Source organism: Lupinus angustifolius, chromosome LG04 (genome assembly GCF_001865875.1).
Source record: "Lupinus angustifolius cultivar Tanjil chromosome LG04, LupAngTanjil_v1.0, whole genome shotgun sequence".
In the NCBI taxonomy this organism is placed as follows: domain Eukaryota; kingdom Viridiplantae; phylum Streptophyta; class Magnoliopsida; order Fabales; family Fabaceae; genus Lupinus; species Lupinus angustifolius.
In genome coordinates, this window is record NC_032012.1 from 18,662,613 (window position 1) to 18,683,988 (window position 21,376).

Here is a 21,376-nt window from a genome sequence, read left to right on the forward strand (position 1 = left end):
TACTCATTTGAGTAATGGGTTACTCAAACTTTCTGTCCATTTGAAATTCGAATTTTACATTAAGTAATCGGTTACTCACTTTGAGTAATCGGTTACTCACTTTGAGTAATCGGTTACTCAAACTCTCTGTCCAACAGATACTTAAAAGTTATTTTGAGTAATCGGTTACTCACTTTGAGTAATCGGTTACTCAGCTTTCAAAAATCAGTTTTTCAGTTGGATAACTCTTTTCTCACACATGTAACCTGTTACTCAATGAAGTAACCTGTTACACACTATTTTTGAAAAATGTTTTAAGTCTTTCAAAAGTGTCTCACATTTTCTAAAAAAATAGTTTGAGCAATTATACTTGTATATACTTAAGAGTTTAGGATAGAAGTACTTACAAAGACTTAATCTAATGTCTTAAAGTTTTATCTTCATTTGTCTTCATAAGTCATCTTCCTTTTCTTCTTTTTGGTGATGTTGGTGTCTTCATCAAAACCGTACCAAGGTCAGGAGCAAGATCTTCTTCACATATTCTTCCTCACATAAAAAACAAATTCACAGCTCTAATTCAAATTGTTGCACATAAATAAAGCAATGAGGACGAACATTAGAGATCAAGGATGTCTCTAATGGATCTTTTGATGATGAACGTTATATAAGAAGACAATGAAATTATTACCTTATCTTTCTGAAAGACTTTTATATTCACTATTTTATTTGATTGATATAGAAATATCGATATTTGATTGGATTTATTGTAAAACCAATTGTTAAAAATATGTAAGATGCCTAAAAAGGTGTGAACTAAATTTGTTTAAGTGGTTTCAAGATACTTTGTCAACATATAATACTTGTATAGAGTTTGGAAGGACTAAGTACCAAGCAATTCTTAAAAAGTAACATGGTTATCAACCAAAAAAATCAAATAACAAGCTCATAAAGACTTGATTAAAAAGAATATTGGTTAGTACCTAGAGACATTGTTCACTTGTTTGTAGGGGTGTAAAAATTCAGTTCGGTTCGGTTTTTGGTGCATTTTAGTGACCGAACCGATAAAAAACATATGGTTCGGTTCCGCTCAATTAACCGCAACTTTATCTATAAGAACCGAACCGAACTGCTCTTGAATGGTTCGGTTCGGTTCCACGGTTACATTTACATTTTATAAAAAAAATATTTCATCAATTGAAAATTCAAAATGTATTACAAGAGATATTGTTTATCATAAAAGGATAAACATTACTACTATTATTATAAAAAATTATGAATCATATATAACAATACACTTCATGATTAGTAACATATATATTAATTAGTAAAATATATAATAGTTACATTTATAATTTTACATTTCATAATTAGTAACACATGTAACAATACATGTATAACAATATATGATATATATGTTGGTTTCAAACTGAATATCACAAAAGTTGAAAAATATGTTCCAAATTGTAAGACATTAGGAAATAATTTAGTAACTAATAACATATATAATACTAACTTAATAACAATTTAGTAACATGTAACACTATAATCTATACAAAAATTAATAATTTAAGCTAGAAAATTGGTTGAATAATTAAACAATAATAAAAATATTATTTCTTAATCCCTAGTATATATTTCTTTAATATGCGGTTCGGTTCGGTTCTAACGGTTCCTAAATTTTTAAAACCATAAACCGAACCGAACATAAACGGTTCCTTAAAAAAATAACCGAACCGAACCGCGAACCCGAACCGAACCACATTTTTCAGTTTGGTTTGGTTCGGTTCCATCGGTTTCGCGGTTTAAACCGGAACCGTTTAGGGGTTTGAGCTTGAAGATGCTAGATTGAAAATAATAATTATTTGAGCATGAATAGACTGTATTAAAAATAATATTCGTCATCATAAATATAAAGAGATTATTTTGAAAATAATACTTACATATTTATTAAGACTTTACTATCTTGTTAAAATCTATAATCTTACCATCTATAGTAAAATCTTGTATTTCCAACAAATAGGCATAGCCCATATTTTAGTGAACCAAAATAATTTTTTTGTGTCTTTATTTGTTTTTAAAGTAACTATTAATTTACTAACCCAATCACTATTACAAGAAGTATATTTTCAATTAACAACGTTTAAACATAAGTAAATAATAAAAAGTAATATACATATGTTAAGTCTTTAAACATAAAAAGGGAAAAATATATAAAAAGAACATAAACTTTATGATTTTTATAAATATTTGTTATGAACTATTTTTTCTTTCTAATTACTTCTCTACAAATATAATATCATAGTGAGAAATTCAAAATTTTGCATTTTTATCCTGATTGTTAAATTAATATTACTTTATTTTATTTTTTATATAAACAAATATTACAATATTAATTACTATTATTATGAATCTCATTACAAGATTTTCTTATTAGTTTATTAGTAATTTAATAATGTATTTATACAGGGAATAATTGATAATTGGCTAATAGCGTTAGGAAGACTATACACTTTTCTGAAAGATTAATAATCCGTATGAACATGTATTTATCCACCACTTGTGTACAAGTTTTAACCTAACTTTAACCACTCGTAATAATCCATACGAGATTGACACATCATGCACCAACCACACAGCACACTCCATCTTCTCTTCTCTTCCTCGTGTGTAACCATTTACAATTATCCCTCTTCTGCATATTCTATGAATCTTTCTCTCTCCCTCTCCTCTTTCTCTCTCTAAATCCTCTCTCATCTTTCTCTCTCTTAAGCAGTTACTGTTTCAGAACATAAACAATGGAGTCGCCGGAATCCTCCTACGAGTCTTCACCGGAGGGACAAAGGAACCACGCTCCGTCTCCTCCTATTTCCCCAACTCATCATGGTATAATAATTCTCATCGATCTAATTTCTCTCTCTTTTTTAATAGACTCAATGTCAGTTACACTATTTATTTACTGTAATCTTAACATCTTCACCCTAATTATTCAAATTCGATCGTTACTTATTAGATTCACAATTTTTATTATGCTAATTCAAAATAATTATTTTAATTTTGGTTTCGCGACCTAAGATTTTGTACTCTCACTGTAATTATGAGCATAACAGACGCAATTGTTAGAAATGTCAATGTTTTAGGAAACGGTGCTATTTGATTTTGAGTTTTAACTTTGGTTTTAGTTTTGTAACCGAATAGCTAGTATTTTGAATTCTTAGTGAAGTAATTGCTATTGCTTTATACTTTTCCTTAGTGTCATTTGCCATGTCGTAGAAAGCAAATATGCTTAAACAAATTTTATTTGTTTTTTTGTCCCATGTTCTTTTAGCTTCTCAGAAGCAAATGATGTTTTTCTAAAAGCATATTCAGTTTTGTTAAAGATTGAAGTTATTTCGAAGTTTTAATAAACTTAGGTCACTTTCTGCATCCATTTACCAGTTTAGCTTGTGAGATTTATCTTACTGCTAGATTTAGCATGTGGGTAGGTTCGACTTGGGTTTTAAATTGTGGTTGTGTTCACTGCAACTGCAGGAAAATGTGACTTAAACAGAATCAATGTAGACCACAATTTGAAACCTTGGTTTGACCCATGGCATTGCTTATGGAAAAAGACTATTGGGAGAGGATGCACTCACTTTTTAGATTTCTCCCAATTAAGAGGGTTAGCCTTCAGTTGTTGGCTGAGAGGCACTTGGTACACCACAAAAAGAAAGAGTTTGACTTTGCTTACTATCTTTTGTGGATGAGCTTCTAAGAGTCTGTTTGGTATTCCCATTGAAGTAAGAATTGGGGGTAGAAAATTCCAGGTTGAGTTTTTTGATACAGTTTTCATATAAATCTGGTCCCAGAAATTTTCATTCCGTTTAATTTTGGTTGGGCCTAAATGATTATCTCTGTGTAATGAAGTCCTTCTTTCTCTTTTAGGTCTTATTTTTTTTACGAGTTTATTGTTTCATGTAACATGAAGTGAACAGTGAAAGCTTGGTTTCTTTTACCTTCTCTTCTCTGTGTTCAAAAAAGAACCACATGATATGCTCCCTTCTAGTATTCTCATTATGCCCATTAGAAGTAGCTTCCTTGAAATATTTTTGATGATAATGTTGTGCATAGTGTTTGTTGAAGGGAAGGATCAATGGTTTTAATAGAAGGAAATCTATAATATAAAATTTGGAGATTTGAAGCTGAAATTATATGGAGAAACATTAGGATTTAAGACTAACACTTAGGATTTTATTATTGCTCAATGGAACAAATCTTTCAGGAATGATCTCTGCTGGTGCTTGGAAAAGAAAATTATGTTACAAAATGCTTGTGAGAAAGTCAAAATTCTAAATAATTATCAACCTCGCGTATTAAATACAAAAAGAACTTTCAGGCCATCCTGTGTGTAGTTTAGAATTTTGTTACACTCCTGCTTTGAAAGTAAGATAACTATCTGAAACAGGAATTCTCCTTACTCCTAGGGAAAAAAGTGTAATTACCTTACTTCAAAATATTTGCAACTCCTTAACTTATTTCAAATATGATAGCATCAGCCTTCTTTTGATCATTGTGATGTTATGAATTTTTGCTCCTTCAGGCATTGGGTTCCATGCTAGTGAGACTTCAATGCTACTCTGTCTCTTTTTATTTTTATTTTGGAATATCCCAATCAACCTTTTCCGCCTACTGCATCTAAAAATTATAGCGTTATTTGTAAGTATGTAAAAACTTCTAATTGAACCTGTGATTATTTTTACCTAATGTTTACTTCTTTCAGATTCTGAGAAGAAGCCAACATATGTTAGGTTTCTTGTATCGAACTCTGCTGCTGGTTCTGTTATTGGAAAGGGCGGATCAACTATCACTGATTTTCAGTCACAGTCTGGAGCACGAATCCAGTTGTCACGCAATCATGAGTTCTTTCCTGGAACTACTGATAGGATTATCATGGTCTCTGGAACGATAAATGAAATACTAAGCGCTGTAGAACTTATTCTTTCTAAGTTGCTCAGTGAGGTAATCCTCATGATGTTGATTTAGTTAGTTACTGGAAGATGTCTTACACGCTCCTGAAATTAGTTTGCCTTATGTGACTTAGCTTCATATTGAGGATGAGAATGATGCTGAGCCAAAAACGAAAGTGAGACTCATAGTTCCAAATGGATCTTGTGGTGGAATAATTGGAAAGGGAGGTGCTACCGTTAGGTACCATTTTTCTTTGTCAAGTTGTCAGACCTACTTGTTTTCCATGTTTATCAAATATGCACTGCTAAAAGTAGTTTTTGATATTTATATTTCTAAGTCTATGTTCTAGCAATATTTTTAGACTTCAAGAGGTTATTTCTTGTATGAATCCCGATTCTTTGGTATTTGACCATTTTTTTCCACTGCTTCTGCTGGCGGATACAAATAGAATGTTATTCTAGGTCAACTATTATTTTTCATTCCATAATCCTTTCTTTATGCTTTTGCATTATTCAGAGATGGGGGTAAAAAGCTTAACTCATATTTACATTTGGTCAGGTCATTCATTGAAGACTCTCAGGCTGGCATTAAGATATCTCCTCAGGACAATAATTACTATGGACTGAATGATAGGCTGGTGACAGTGACTGGAACTCTTGATGAGCAGATGCGTGCAATTGATTTAATTGTTTCAAAGTTAGCTGAAGATCCTCATTATTCACAGACTATGAATTCTCCGTTTTCATATCCAGGTCAGTTTTATTAACAAACACCATTGAATGTGTTACCTATTCTAGCATGTTTCTAATATGCACAGTATTTATTTGGAGTGCTGAACACTGAAATATGATAGTAGTTGCTGACCCCACTGGGTGGGAGACTGCACTAGGTCACCCTTTTTGTTTGTTTTATCCAGTTTTTATTGTTCATTCTTATTGATACCTGTGTTTGAGATTAAATCCATTTTCTTTGTACTGATAGATTGTGAAATAAGCTTTAATTTAGTATATTGAGATGATCCATGAATACTGTGCAATGGTGTTGCAATTATGTGTTATGTGAAACTTGTGCCCTGCTCCACTCAATCCACATATTAAGTCTGCTCCTTGAGGCTAGGATCTGGACCAATCATGGATCCTTAGTTTTACTTGCACCTATGTTTGGAAGCCATCATTTCAAAATTTGATCCTAGGTTTTCTTGGGATCATTATGATTCATATTCATCACAATGCTACATATTGTACCCATTTATGCTTAAATGAGCAAAAAAAGAAATAGTTGTTTTAGGAAGAAAGTTGGAGTAGCTCCTATTGTAGAAAAGATGATAGAATCACGCCTTAGTTAGTTTGAACATGTGTGGAGGAGAGTAATAGAAGCCCCTGTAAGGAGAGTAGATCAAATAGAAGCTAGTCCAATTCCTAGAGGACCAAGAAAACCATAGAGAAAATGATAAAGAAAGACTTAGAGATCAATGCTTTGTCAATGAACATTATTTATGATAGAGCATTGTGGTGCCGTTCGATCCATGTAGCCGACCACACCTAGTGGGATAAAGGTTTGGTGTTGTTTCATGTCACAAAAATTGAAATTAAAAGCTGCCCCAGTATGTATGTTGCAATGGATCTTTGTTGAGGAAAAGGAACTTCTTGAAAAGAGAATCATAATTCTTATTTGTATCTATATTTTCTGAAATTCCTTTAACATTGAGATTTTGAGACACTTTCCCCTTTGGTCTTCCTGCCATGTTTTCTTTTAGTGAAGTTTTCTTGTAATGGAAAAATTGTACCTTTGACAAGGTGGCAGATAATTACGTCTTAAGGTAGGCTTCTCTAGTTTTCTTCTTCACTTTTCTGTTTTCATTTTGTTTTTGGTTTAGGAATGTACATTACTTTCCTAAACCAAAAGCTTAAGCCATTTGGTGAATGATTTAATTTTATCTTTAATATGCTCTGTCAGGATCCATTTGCAAGGTATGTCACTTGTGTTCCATGTCAGATGTATGGGATTCTGGTGTGGGCTTGATATGGCATTGGGCTCTCAAATAATAACTGTGATCTTTTGTGGTTTGGTTCTCCCAAGGTTCATATCATGCTCCCTCACTTAAGAGCCTTTTGGGCTTGAAGAGTAGACAATGCAGATCTCCTCTTTACATTGTGATTAAAATTAATTTAATTATGAAGAGTGGGGCATGGGTTGAACTCTTGATCACTTCAACTTAGTCAAAAAGGTATTGTACCATGCAAGACCAAGTCAGCATAAGAGCTTAACCTGTGGGGTGAAGACCCATGACTGGTTTATACCTCTAACAATAACATTTATCGAAATATAGCAGGATATGCAACTTTGAACATCACTATAAAAAAGTATACAGTTTACTTATGATATGCTCACTTTTGGGGTTATTTTCCCCTCCTTAAGGTTACTCTACTTTTATGATTGTGAATTGATGGCAATCATTTGCTTTGTCTTGTATCAGTAAGAAGCAATAATTAATATTCGTTGTGATGAATCATTATTCTTAACTGTGATTTTGAGTCAAGTTTTGTTTGCTTGCATTGTTAGGTGTTTACTTCTCTGGTTATCAGGGCGTTCCATATACATATGTGCTTCCATCAGTTGGACCACCGGCGTACAATGCAGTGAACTACAGAGCAAATGGTGCTGGAGGGAAATTCCAGAGTAGCAAGGTTCTTCTTATTCCATTAATTTAATGTTGCTGATGGTTTCTCATGTTATAAAGTGCCTAGTTTTCAAACAAAAAATAGGGTAGATGATGAATTCAATATTTTGTTCTAGTGGAAGGCTGGAAGCTGATAGGATATGTGATCCAGGAAAGAGGCCAAATATTAGGATATGTAGATAGGGATATTCTAGATGAAAGGAGAGTGGGGCCAAAGTTAGTTTTGATTATTGTCAAAGAGAGAGTGTAAGAAAGGAATGGGGTAAAGATTGCTTTCGGTTATTAATAGACTGAGTGGAGTGAGAGGAGGTATGTTTTGGGAAATTACTTGTTAGTATGGGCAGAGAGCATTAGCTCTTTGTAGGAGCCTAGCTCCCTGGCAGTTGGTACTTATAACACTGTAATTACATTCATTTTCCCTTAAGCAGTACAGCTTTCCCTATTTTGTTCAATTCTTCTTATTGTTTCTGGATCTTCGTTACGGGATCGTATCAGAGGCTGATCAACATGCATTGTCAAAACGTGAAAATTGGAAAAGACCTAAGAAGGGTTTATTAGAAACAAATAAAGAAGACCTAGTTCTACATGGTGTTGCTGAAAATTTGGTTTTGATAGACAAGAGTAGAGCCCAATGGTGTCATTGATCTATGTTACTGGCTTTGCCCAATGGGAGGCTTAGTCAAAAGGAGGAAAACATTCGGGATGTCATTGTTGAGGCCAGTAAGTGACCTTTCAATCATGCTGGTTAGTGTAGGAGGACTTTGGGATGTGATGGTGCAGTATAATGACAAGATATTAGTTCAATGCCTAGATAACTTTCAGCTTGTGATTTTTATACAAACTGTCACGAGACTGCCTTCCCTCCCAAAAAGAGGTAGTATTTACTCTTGCAACATTTGTGGAAATTCTCTCTCAATACAAGGCAGCAAAAAAGCTTTATCTAAGAGGACAAAGGTTCAAACAGTTTGCTTTTGATTTGGTCGACAAACATAGTATACCTAGGCTGCAAGATAACGTGTTAGACTAAGACCTCTTATGTGACTCAAGTAGGAACAATGTGGTTTTGATTTGGCAAGGATCCTGCAAATGCGACCATCTCTATTTGTGTTAGCACAATGAGATCCTAGTGGAAGTTATTTTATTTTATGGCTAGCTTAGTCATCATGCTTCGAAGTTTGAACTATGTCTTTTCCACACATGACCAAATCATCTAAGGCGCAATTCAAACATCTTTCTACAATAGTAGCTAACCTCAACTTTTTCCCTAATGCATTCATTCATAATCCTATCTTCTCTAGTGTGTCCATTTATATAATACAACAGTCTCATGTCTGCTACATTCAAACAAATAAATATAACAATTAATCGGCAATTCCTGCTTTTGAATCAGAAAAAAGAAAAGGAAATAATTACTATTTCCATTGAAACACAACCTTGCAGAATGGAAAGGATAATCCTTGACCTCTATGAATACTAACATTAGAACGGAATAAAAATCATTTATGACATTTGCATCCCTTGAGATTTAGTTGTCCAGCTTTATGATGTCCAGCGTTAGGTGAATAATATCTCATAACTATGGCTTTTGGCAAGCATTTAAAGGGAATGATAGTAATCTTTTTGCAGCTAAAGTGACTGAATTGACATGCACTTCGAAATTGTGTAGGGAATAATTATACTCTACCCATTGCCACTTTATGGTTGTTTTACATAGGAACCTATTCATTGATTTTGTATTATCAACTTTGATTTGAGGCAAAGAACCGTGATCATATTTTTTCTAACTGCGGTGTAAAATATAACTGTAATCTTCCACATTCCACTTGATTGAGTCAACTTGTGCTCTTAATCTAGCTGTATAAGGTTTTTGACCAATGCTTGTGTAAAGGCTTGGTCCAAAATTGTTATGAAAGCTTTGAATCTAGCTTTAGATGGTTTTTGATCAATGCATGTTTAACCCTGCCCATAATTAGGATGAATTATTGGTCTAATATGTTGGTAAAGACAACCTCTAGGTGAGTTGTCTTTGTTGTAGGATTGTTTCTTGTGAAAGTCCCAAGTTTTATGAATTACTTGTGTGCAAGATATTGAGATTGATTCGGTTGAGTGTATTATGTGGGGGATTTGTGATTTGGTCACGGATTGGGATAGTGTTTAGGTCTATGGTTTGAGATTGCGGTATGTGTTTAGGATTGGGGTCACGTATTGGTGTATGGATGTAGGCTTAGGTCACGGTTTAGGGGTATTGGGTGGGGTAGGCTCACGGTTTGGGCGTGTATGTATATGGATTGTGAAGTTGAAGTTGGTGAGTGTTTAAGAATGTGATAGGGGGGATTTTAGGTGGATAGGTGCCACAAATATAGAATGTTTGATGAGCCTTGTGAGGTTCGCCACAAGAGATGGGCTCTTTTGATAAGAACAATAAACTTGACTTAGCCAAGAAGCTAGGAGAAAACTCACTAATAAGGATAATTCCAATTAAAATAAACTTGTTTTATTCATGCCATAGTCACAGTTACATATAGGAAAATATTTGGGCTAAGAAAAGATGAGTAACAACATAAATTGAATTCAAAATAAAATCCTAACTAAACGTGGTAAATTAATTTGACCTAATCAATTCGGTTTGGATTTGAAGGTGTTGGCCGAATTCAAGGATTTATGATTTGACCATGTGTTGTTGAAATTTTGAATGAAGGTGGTTGAGTCTTTATCTCTTGTTGGCTGACTTGGTTGTGGATAGAGTTGCCCTAGATTTGGCCGAGGTCTCTAGGGCTGAAATTGTGAGTCCACATGCCACTTAGTCTTGAATTAGGGGATTTGAATTTGAATGAAAGAGATTCTTGATCTCCATGGCCAAATTGAGGTAAGTGGAAAATCTTCAACATTATCTTTAAGCCCTTAGATCATGGTGGTCAAATATGAGGTGGTTGGAATTAAATCTTTCAAGTTATCTTCTAATTATCTCGAAGCTCTCCAAGGCCTTGAGTGTGAGCCGTGTGCTATCCTCAAGGATTTGACCATGCCTTCTCCTTATCTTCTTCATATCTTCACAACAAGTTCTATTTGAATTCTAGCCATGCCAAGACTTGTTCCAACTTGGATTTGAACTTCAAATTGTTCCTTCTAGCCGTGCCTTCCTACAATTAACCATAAGCAACAAATAATTAAATGTTCCTAATTAAATCAAATCATTAAAAATAAAAATAACACAATTAATAATTAAATTCCTAACTACTTCTGGGTTAAGACACTTCCCACTTATTTAGGTGTAATGACAAAAGTTGTCATGGTGGATCCTCCACCAAGCTGTGGTCCTCCTTTGGCTCCCCAACTTGGGTGATGCCATTCATGGCCTTGTGTCTTTCCTTGGTCCAATTAGGACTTGAATCGCATACACGAGTTGCCTATGCACCTCTTGTGCCTTCTTGGCCTTGGTCCCGTCCATGGGTCCTCCTAGGCCACATAAGGACTCTTCATTGATGTTGGGCCCCACTGGGTTTACATCAGTTGGACTTACCAGTCCAACAAAATGCATAACCATGACGAGGAACTGTATGGTTTTCTTGAATATGTAGCTGGTGCAGAATCTTAAAAATGTTAATTTACTAGACTGTCTTGAAATTTAAAATTAAAACGTGATAGCATTATTAGAATGGTAGAAGAATATAATGTTGTCAATGAAATAATTAAAATGACTTAGGTGTTTGAGGGATCCAATACCATTTGTGTCTTCACTTTTGTTGCATATCATACTTATTTCATTTTAATTTATTTTTAGGAAATATTTTCTTAATTGCATGAAATCCAACATGTTACATGGGATTATTGTCTATAATCAGTGATTTTGTATTGAAGAAATGTAATGAATGAAAAAAAACCTATCTTTGTTTAAATCCTTGCATCCTCATCTAATGGTGGTTTCTCTGTCAATTTGAACTAACAGATGTTCTTATTTTGTTTTCCAGGAAGAGCGGAGCACCTCACTGACCATTGGTGTTGCTGATGACCATATAGGATTGGTTGTTGGTCGCGGTGGAAGGAATATAATGGACATTAGTCAGGTTTGTCAATTGCTAACAGTATTAAATGGTATAATGTGATCGATTACTTATACAATAAGCTATCTTTGAGTAAAAACCTTACATTTTCAGAATAGTGGGGCAAAGATAAAGATATCAGATAGAGGTGACTACATATCTGGAACAACTGATAGGTAGGAAATGTTCACTCAATATTTTGCATTCTTCATACTCCCAAAATAAAGAAAGCCATTGATCAAATGGCCAGACATAATTTCTTTTCCCTTAATTTCCTTAAAATCGTAAACGTTTTACATGTGTTTCAATTTCCTTATTATACAGGAAAGTTACTATAACAGGATCTCAGAGAGCAATACATATAGCTGAATCTATGATATTGCAGAAGGTTTCGAACGCTACCGAGAGGGTGATTGAGTAGTTTGCAAATGCACTCGTCTACTACTAAATGCTTAGTGAACCCCTGTTTGCTAGTTGCTTATGCATTTGCTGAATTCTGGGATTTGTTTACATAAATTCTCATCACATGATATACTTTGGAGATATTTACTTCAGTGGGAGAGGGCATGTTTTTTTTATATTTATTTAATTGGGAGTTGTCTTATAGGAATTCTTCTCAATGCCCTCCAAAGGACATGATGGATTGGAAAGGGCACTATGGCTTTTCCAAATGTAGTATTTAGGGATTATATTCTTTTGTTGTAAGTCAACAGTAGCCAAGTATCATATACAATCTGTATCTTCAATTACTTCTCTAAGATTGGTTTTGAAATTATTCAATTGCTCTGGTAGCACTTAAATTTGATTATTCCGAGTTTGGTTGGTTTTTTCAATCAAGCCCGGCTCTAAGTGGTAGCATGGGTAGTATGATAAAATCTTCATAATAATGTTTTGAAAATAAAGTACAACAATTAAGCCCTTAGTCGATGAGCCATGTCGATTGAACGATATCATAATATTTATTATACATTATGTTTTTTGACAATATTATTCTCTAATTGTTTGGAAAATAATGGAAATGACTTAAAATGAAACTTCAGAATGTGGTGTATTCCAGAATTATATTCCTTTTTCGATTGGGTGGAGTACTTTTGTAGCAGTATTAATTTGATGTTTTTGGGTACAAAATGTTGGGTTGCTTTGCTTTTCCAACTTGATATTTACACTATGTAGCTTTTAAGCATGCTAAATCCTCTGAAAGTGGTGGTCCTTTGTTGCCCTTGAAGCATAAGTGCATAACCTGGTTTTGTTACGTTACTATTCGCATCAGTTAGGTCACGCTTTCATAGTGGCCCCCTGGACAGTCTTTTGTCTAATTGTAGAGTTTAGTGATTTAGGACAGTTTTCCTCTCGTCTTATTTGTATCATGTATTTGAATTAGTGAGTAGATCTAAGTGAATCCCTCATCTATATTGATAGTGGATGAGTTATATATAGCTGTCATTACATCACCCACCATTCATGACTCTAAAAAAATAATTTAAAGAATGATAGATGATATAGTAAATGTGTATGAATGTTTATACTGTCAGTACATTAATATTATATTTATTTTCTATTTTATCAAAGAGTTGAGTTAAAATTGAGTATGATATTATAGTTCAATGTTTTTATTATCTTAAATTCTGACACAGTAATAACTATCATAATTGTCGTCCATCAATGTCCTCGTGATTTATTATTGTACATAAAACATGATAAAACCTTATTATGCTAATATAATGATCTTATTATGCTCTTTTATCCTATCCTTATCCTACCACCTAATGACTTCTATAAGTTAGAGGTTTATTTTAATTTACACATATCTACTTATCTTACCAAACAATTATGTTAATAAGCTACCTCATCAGCAGCTACTAATTTTTTGCTCCTACTATATAAGTTGTCAATATCTCTATTTTTCCTTTTCATTACATTTTAAAAGTTCACTTGCACGTTTAGTGATACAAGGTAAACAAATTTACTTTCCCCAAAACACTCAAGATCAGCGTATGATTTCCAATGAGTTAGTGTATGGTAGCGTATGATACACTAAAAAATCTTCAATGATACACATTTAATGATGCAAAAGATGGTGCAGTTTTATAGTGTATGATTTTCCCAAGATTTTAGACTTTAATTGCTAAGAATGGTTATTATCCTGTTTTTTAGACGGGTAAATACACTATATATGGTAATTTCTTGATCAAGTATATCATGTAGTTAGATTTTCATAGATTCAAATTTGAAACTTCTAAGTAAATCAAAACTTCGCTATCAATTGATATACACATGATGACAATACTCCATACTATTTGATGCCAGTAAAGGAAATATCATTGTAAAAAGAACAAAAAAGTGGACTCCCAGTTTGCAAATTACTCAATTTTCTGAAAGTTTATTTCTCCTTAAACATAAGCCACTTTATAATCTTTAGGTAGTATTAAATAATATACATATCTCTCCACACGTGCATTAAATACTTACTACTCCTTACCTATTCTATTAAATCATTCAATTCCTCATAAATGAATGAGTAAATTGGGAATTTTAATATAATTGTTGATAAAATATAATATTTATATATTGTTATTGTAAAAATTTATACATAGTCAGTGAATCATCGATAATTCATTTGTATTACTCATATTTAAAATCGATGATCATTAAATTGTAATAGTGAATGATACAATAATAATGTAAAAACTCTTATACTCTTAGTGTGTATTTTTTTCCTCTCTTGTTGATAAGTTTGAAGAAAAATTATATATATTGATAGTATAAGACTTTATACACTTCCGGACTATCATTGATTATTCAAAAAAGTAATATGGAATAATAGATGATGTATTAAATATATAAAAGTTATAAATCTTATGGTGAGACTTAATTATAAGTGGTTTATAAATAGGGATGAAAAATACTATGACCATATGGAATTAGTGTATAGTGGTTAGGAGCATATATTTTTTTCTTAAATGCGTGTCAGTCCATATAATTAGAAAATTTTCAGTTTAAATTATTTTCCAACTGATCAATACAAGTCACACATATAATTACATTATTATAAGACAAAGTTAATGTTTGGGTGTGTCTGAATAAGTTGTGAATAGTTTTGGTGGGATAAGGATCCTCTCCATTAATTGAGAGGAAAATATTAACAATAATATACAAAATGTAACATATAATAAGTTTTTTATTCTTTTATTTATCATAAAATCACATTTTTATTATTAAAAATATGAGTAAAATAACTACTTATCTTTATTAATGGAGATGATTTTTGTTCAGCTTATTCCTTAAGGTCGACCAAGATATGCATGCGTAATGCGTTTAAGATTTGGTAGTACTTTTTGAAGTGGGTTTTGATTCGCAAATACTCCAGAGTCCAATCATGCTTCTAAGTTCTAACGACATAATTAACTTGGAGAATCGTGGAGTTCGTATGTTGTAAACGAAAAAACAAACAAACACACGAATTGATGTCTTCGTCATCAAGATATTGTCAAATCAAGTAATAAACGTACGGAAAATTCTCTTTCAAAGCCATGACTAACATAGAAGTGCTCCCATTAAGTGATGTACGAAGTTTCTATCATTCAAAAATATCTTAATCTTTCATATAACAAATCCCTCTAAAATAATTATCAACGTTATAATAATGTAACATCTAGGAAAGATTTATATACCGTTAGTTATCTATCATTTATTTGTATTACATTTTTAAAAAATAATAATAATTAAATATAAATGATAGATAATACACCTACAATACATAAAAATCATATATAATTAATATGTACTATTTTTCTCACCCCATAATTCACATCCCGTTTTTTTTTCTCTCGCCCTTCTTTAATACTTTATTTGGTTAGAGAAAAAAAATGCGAACAGAGAAAGATAGTAAAGACAAGGAAAGAAATGAAAAATTGAGTAGATTTTATATTGTTTGGTATGAGTAAAATGAAAGAGAAGAAATAAGTACTTTCTACTTTATTTCTCTTCTTTGATTGAATAAAAAGTAAGAAGAGAGCAAAAAATATTCTTAAAACAAAGAATGTAAAATATTAATAAATAAGAGTTTCTAAGGCCATATTTGTCATTTTAGATCATCAATCTCTTTTTGGTGAGAAATGATTTTGAATGGATCATTATTAAGTGTTACATTAATTATATATTATACACTTTTTGTGTGGAACATTAACTACATAATCAACTCACATGAATGAAATTATACCAATACATGATTAAAACTTGTTTAAGTGACCAAATATCACATATCAAGTGTTTTACAGGCTTAATCCGGAGGAATTATTACAAAAAGGTAAGTTATTGACAAAAGCCAAGATTCAGCCATGAGTAGTTTGAGTAAAATTGTCCTGTCGTATTCGTTGACCATTGGATCGAGCTAAATTTTGGATATGTTGTTCCTAACTAATAGATCTTCAATGTGATCAGTTGGATTGTCGAAATATATAAAATTGGATGCACTAAGCGTAGGTCGGGAAATTTCTGTAAATTTTTAGCAACCATTTGATATGTGCTTAGCATACGTATTTATGCTCAACACAAAGGGTGGTGCACCTAGCTCAAGCTGGTGCACTAAAAGGTCATGCATAGCTAGCTGGAGGCTATGCCCATCTAGGCAATGCACTGAGCATAGGAACCAACATGCTGATAATATTTAAGGACTTCCAACTCAAGCCAAAAGACATACAATTTGTAATATCAATTTGTAGTACTTTTTTTATGAGTTTCTAGGGTAGTCTGGCTCATTTATAGTTAAACCCTTGTGAACATGAGTAGCTAAACCCTTGTTGGGATTGAATGTAACACAAGCTTGATATATACAAACTGATACATTTATATTAATTCATGAAGTTTTGATTATTTTTGAGTTATTGTATTTGCTTAATGTTTGCTTTAAGTTTGATAATCTTATTGCATGATTATTGAATAAATTGCTTAGTCATTTACTTGCATTATTCTGAACTTGCATAATTCAATAATTGATACATTTTCTAGACATGGAATTGTATTAGTTGTCATATCATACACTTTACTTTATTAGTATCTAGACATAGTGTTAATCTTGTAATTTTATAACTCTCAAACTAGATGGCATAGACTAATAGACATAGATGTATGTTTGATGTTCATATAACTTAATTTTATTAATCTAGACGACTAGACATAGAGGTAGATTAATAAAGTGTTAGTATAGACCAATTGACCTTGGCGGCTAATATAATCGAGGTGTTGTATTTAACTCAACTTTGCATACATAGACTACTAGACAATGAGACATGTTATGCGGGTCATATTTCTTAATCGTATGCGTAAAATTGTTAGACATAGAGTTTTGTTGCATGAGTTGCTAAATTGACTAAGACATTAGCTTTTAGCAATTTTAAGGTCATTGCATGAAAAAATCATTACTGAATGAATTTACTTTAAGAATCAGGTATGCGCGGATAGTAAATGTGAAGTTCAATCCCAACTCCCCTTACCATATTATTACAATTTTGATTTATTTGTGTCACCAAACAAACTACTCCATTTGAACAATAACTTAAATTAATAATTTTTATTTGAAAGGCTAATATCAAACAAGTCCTTGTAGATTTGACAACCCATTACTTTTTACTTGTTTGTGACACCGTTTGATAATTCATATACCAATTTTTCGGTTAGCAATCATACGTATATACTAGAGGTTTTCTAAAATCTCCACAAAATGTTTCTAGCGGTCATAACTGTTGCGGTTTTTGAAACCTCTCCTAATTATACTGTGAAGATTAAAACCTCCACTAATCGCATAAAAAAACTCTACTAAATACAAAATCTATTGTAGTGTATTTTTATTTTCTCATCTTTCTCTCTTCTCAATCAAACGTGGGAAAAATTCAATTCTCCATAACTTCTCTCTAATCTACTTCCTTTCTCTCTTTCTCTATCCAACCAAAGGAAGGTTTAAGGTCTTGTGATAACCAATTACTCAGAGGTATTTAAATAAGTTTAGTTTTTTTATTCTCGGGAGGGGGAAATTTCAAAGAAAACTACACTAGAATACTTCTAGGCAAAAACATGTTGTACAATAAAAGAAAACAAATCCCTAAGACTAGGAGGAAGAATATCTATCTCATGAGTGTCGACTTGTAAAGAATAAGCCATATTCAGTATAAAATTTATCACTTGATTAGCTTCTCTATGAATATGAGTACAACAAATAGTATAGTCCTTTTCCAACCATTTATGGATCACTTTCACTAAGAAAGCATAACTATGAAGGTTCCAATTTTAAATGACACAACCAATTAAATAAGTTTAGTTAGGAATTCGATTTTAATATATTAATTGAGGTTCCAATTTCTTTATATTATCAACAACGGCCTAAATCAAATGGGAAGGTGCTCTAGTAAAACTTTAACTACATCTTCTTGTTTGAGTACTTGAAAATATAAAAACGTTTAGTTTGGAGAATTTTGTCGTCTATAATAGTCTTACTCAACTCAATTATGATTACCTTTGATGCATGAAGGATATATGTGATTCAAACTAACAAATTTCTTTATACCTTTATTTATTACACGTCACCATGATATATTAACGAGACTTGCTCTAGTTATGTAAGAGCTCCCTGAATCCTCATATATTATATTAATGCAGTTTGATTCATGCCAACCACAAATAATTTTAGTAATAGAACACTTATATTCTTAATTTTTTTAATCTTCTTTCCGTCAATTTTAAGGTTCAAGACACTATTATTTCTTTTTGCCAATTATACACTTTGAGGAAATAAGAAGAATTTAACAAAAAATATTTACATTTTGTAAAGATAAATTAAACAAAATTAATGTTTTTTTAGTAGTTTAATCAAAACTTAAATGGCACATAAAAAGAAGGGAACAAGATTCTCTCCACTACCGGAGAGAAGTTTTTTTCTTCTTTTAGTTGTAAGGATAAGAATATAATCTCACTATAAATAAAAAGAGCACAAATGTCATTATATTTTATTTTTCTTTGCTTTTAAGAGTACTTGCATCCCCATAGAGAAGAGTCTCATTCAAAAAGAAGGGTGTGTGGAGTAAGTGTGAAGTCTCATATTAATTAGATATATAGGAGGAGGGAAAGAGTTTATAAGTGGAAAAGACTTATGAAACTAATGCCTTAAGGGTTTGGCTCAAGATGTGGTGTCTGTTTGTGGCTCTCTACTCTTCCCTACCTCGTAACAATGAAATTCCCTAGTGGGTGGATGCTCTCCGGTTGCAGTCTGAATTCAGGAAGGCGCTTTTTACATCCATTTGAAAGAGTTTGAAGTTCATTAAAGATGCAAAGGAAAGAAGCATTCTGATGGCCTCTAGTCTGGCTACAGGAGCGTAGGTTTCGTCATAATCGATACCCTCCTCCTGGTTGTAGCCTTTGGCCACCAAACGTGCTTTATTTCGAATTATTAAGCCAGATTCATCAAGTTTATTTCTGAAGACCCATCGAGTACCAATTACGGGATGATCATTAGGTTTGGGGACCAAGTCCCACACATGATTGCGCTCAAACTGGTTTAGCTCTTCTTGCATAGCTATACCCCAGTGTACATCCTCAATGGCCTCATCAACGGTCTTAGGCTCAATTTGCGATACAAAAGCTACAAAATTACAGAAATTTCGTAAGGAACTACGGGTTACCACTCCCGTAGATATGTCACCTATAACTTTATCAATTGGGTGAGCTTTCTTTGTTTTCCACACGGTAGGCATGTCTGAGTGCTCTTGAGGTTCGATTTGACCTTCATCATTGGCTCCTTTTTCATTATCCATGTCCTTGGAGTATGCTTCTTCCAAAGCACCTGCAACATCATCAGAAACGACCTTTCTCTTCTCTTTTGGAGAAGATTCGTCAAACTGTACATGGATAGACTCTTCAACTTGCATTAAATATTTGTTAAAGACTCTGAACGCTTTGCTATGAATCGAGTATCCCAAAAATATTCCCTCATCGGCTTTAGAGTCGAATTTCCCTAAGGCCCGCTTTCCATTATTTAATATAAAACATTTGCAACCGAAAGCGTGAAGATGGGATATATTTGGTTTGCGGCCTTTTAAAAGTTCATAAGGAGTTTTGTTCAAGTTTGGCCTTAAGAGTACTCGATTTATAACATAGCATGCAGTATGAACTGCATCAGCCCAGAAGTACTTGGGGGTATTACTTTCGTTAAGCATGGTTCTCGCTAATTCTTCTAAAACACGATTTTTCCTCTCTACAACTCCATTTTGTTGTGGAGTGCGAGGAGCAGAGAACTGATGCAAAATGCCATGCTTATCACAGAATTTGTCGAACTGAAAGTTCTCAAATTCTCCCCCGTGATCACTTCGTATATATATTATTTTTAGGTTAAGTTGGTTTTGGATTTGCTTGGCAAGATTTTTAAAATTTTTGAACGCGTCGCTTTTTGATGATAAAAACAATGTCCATGTAAATCTAGAGAAATCATCAACAATAACTAGAGCGTAGTAGCTACCACCAAAACTCATGATTTGTGATGGTCCAAACAAGTCCATATGGAGTAGCTCCAAAGGTCTTGAGGTGGATATCACATTTTTATTTTTAAAAGAGTTTTTGGTTTGTTTACACTTTTGACAAGTGTCACAAATTTCTTTAGTTTTAAAATTCAATTTTGGTAGCCCCTCAACTAGTTCGTTTGATGATAATTTATCTAGATGCTTTATATGGATATGTGCAACACGTCTATGCCATAGCCAGATGTCATCTTCTTTAGAAATAAGGCATTTTGAAAATAATGTAGTGACATCGTCCAATTTAACCATGTAAATATTATTTATACGGTGACCAACAAATTTAACGTTATTAGATAAAATATCACGAATGACACAACAATCAGAATCGAAAGATACACGATTACCTTTATCGCATAGTTGGCTTATACTCAACAGGTTATGTTCTAGTCCTTCGACATAAAGGACATTATCGATTAGAGTGTGGAATGAGTTACCAAATGTTCCAGTGCCAAGTATCTTTCCCTTGTTGTGGTCTCCATAAGTGACGTATCCTTTTCCTTTAAGTGAGAGATCCAGGAAATTTGATCTATCACCTGTCATATGCCTCGAACACCCACTATCTAAGTACCATTTTTGTCCATGTGTTCGGAGACATACCTGCAAAATAGATTACTTACTTTTCTCAGGTACCCAATTGGTGTTGGGTCCTTTTCTGTTAGTGATTAGGGAATTATCTCCCTTCTTTTTCCATACATAAACTCCGCTAGGTATACCATACTTTTTGATATAGCATGAATGATAAGTATGACCATATGTGTTACAATAAAAACAAGTAGGAGAATGCTTATGATATTTGTTTTTAGCTTGAGCTACCGGTTTTCTATATGGTCGCTTCTTTTTAGCAGTGCGAGTATAACCTAGACCAGTTCGATCACCAACATTTCTAGTTTGATTAAGCAAGTTATCTAATTGCTGTTTACTGTTTGTGAGACGTGTGAGTTTTTCATTTAGTTTAAAATTGTCTTCTTGCAAAGTCTCGCAAGTCTCACAGACAGGTTTTTGACATAAGTTATTAGCAGAGCAGTTACATGAGCTACAAGAATAGATGAGATCTAAAGTTTCATTTTCCAGTTTTAATTCATCTAATTCTTTTTGTAATTGGCTTAGTTTTTGTTCATTTATTACGATTACCCTTTATCTATCAATGTTAATTCTAGCCAATTTCTTTAGTT

General features: G+C 32.9%; 1 protein-coding gene across 2 annotated transcripts; it reads left to right on the plus strand.

The window, feature by feature from the left end:
* Positions 2,591-12,470, plus strand: LOC109346085 (protein BTR1-like). Of its 2 annotated transcripts, none has more exons than XM_019585455.1 (8): positions 2,591-2,862; positions 4,736-4,974; positions 5,057-5,163; positions 5,482-5,675; positions 7,486-7,610; positions 11,572-11,667; positions 11,758-11,819; positions 11,968-12,470. In XM_019585455.1, exons 1-8 carry the CDS (start codon positions 2,775-2,777, stop codon positions 12,062-12,064), a joined length of 1,008 nt encoding a protein of 335 aa, XP_019441000.1. In that variant the 5' UTR covers positions 2,591-2,774; the 3' UTR covers positions 12,065-12,470. The 2 variants fall into 2 exon arrangements, with proteins under 2 accessions (XP_019441000.1, XP_019441001.1); XM_019585456.1 differs by having other exon boundaries at positions 2,591-2,859.

Coding starts and splice junctions, on each gene's coding strand:
- LOC109346085 (XM_019585455.1), top strand. CDS start 2,775: ATGGAGTCGCCGGAATCCTCCTACGAGTCTTCACCGGAGGGACAAAGG. Junction 2,863..4,735: donor TATTTCCCCAACTCATCATG/GTATAATAATTC, acceptor TACTTCTTTCAG/ATTCTGAGAAGAAGCCAACA. Junction 4,975..5,056: donor TTTCTAAGTTGCTCAGTGAG/GTAATCCTCATG, acceptor TATGTGACTTAG/CTTCATATTGAGGATGAGAA.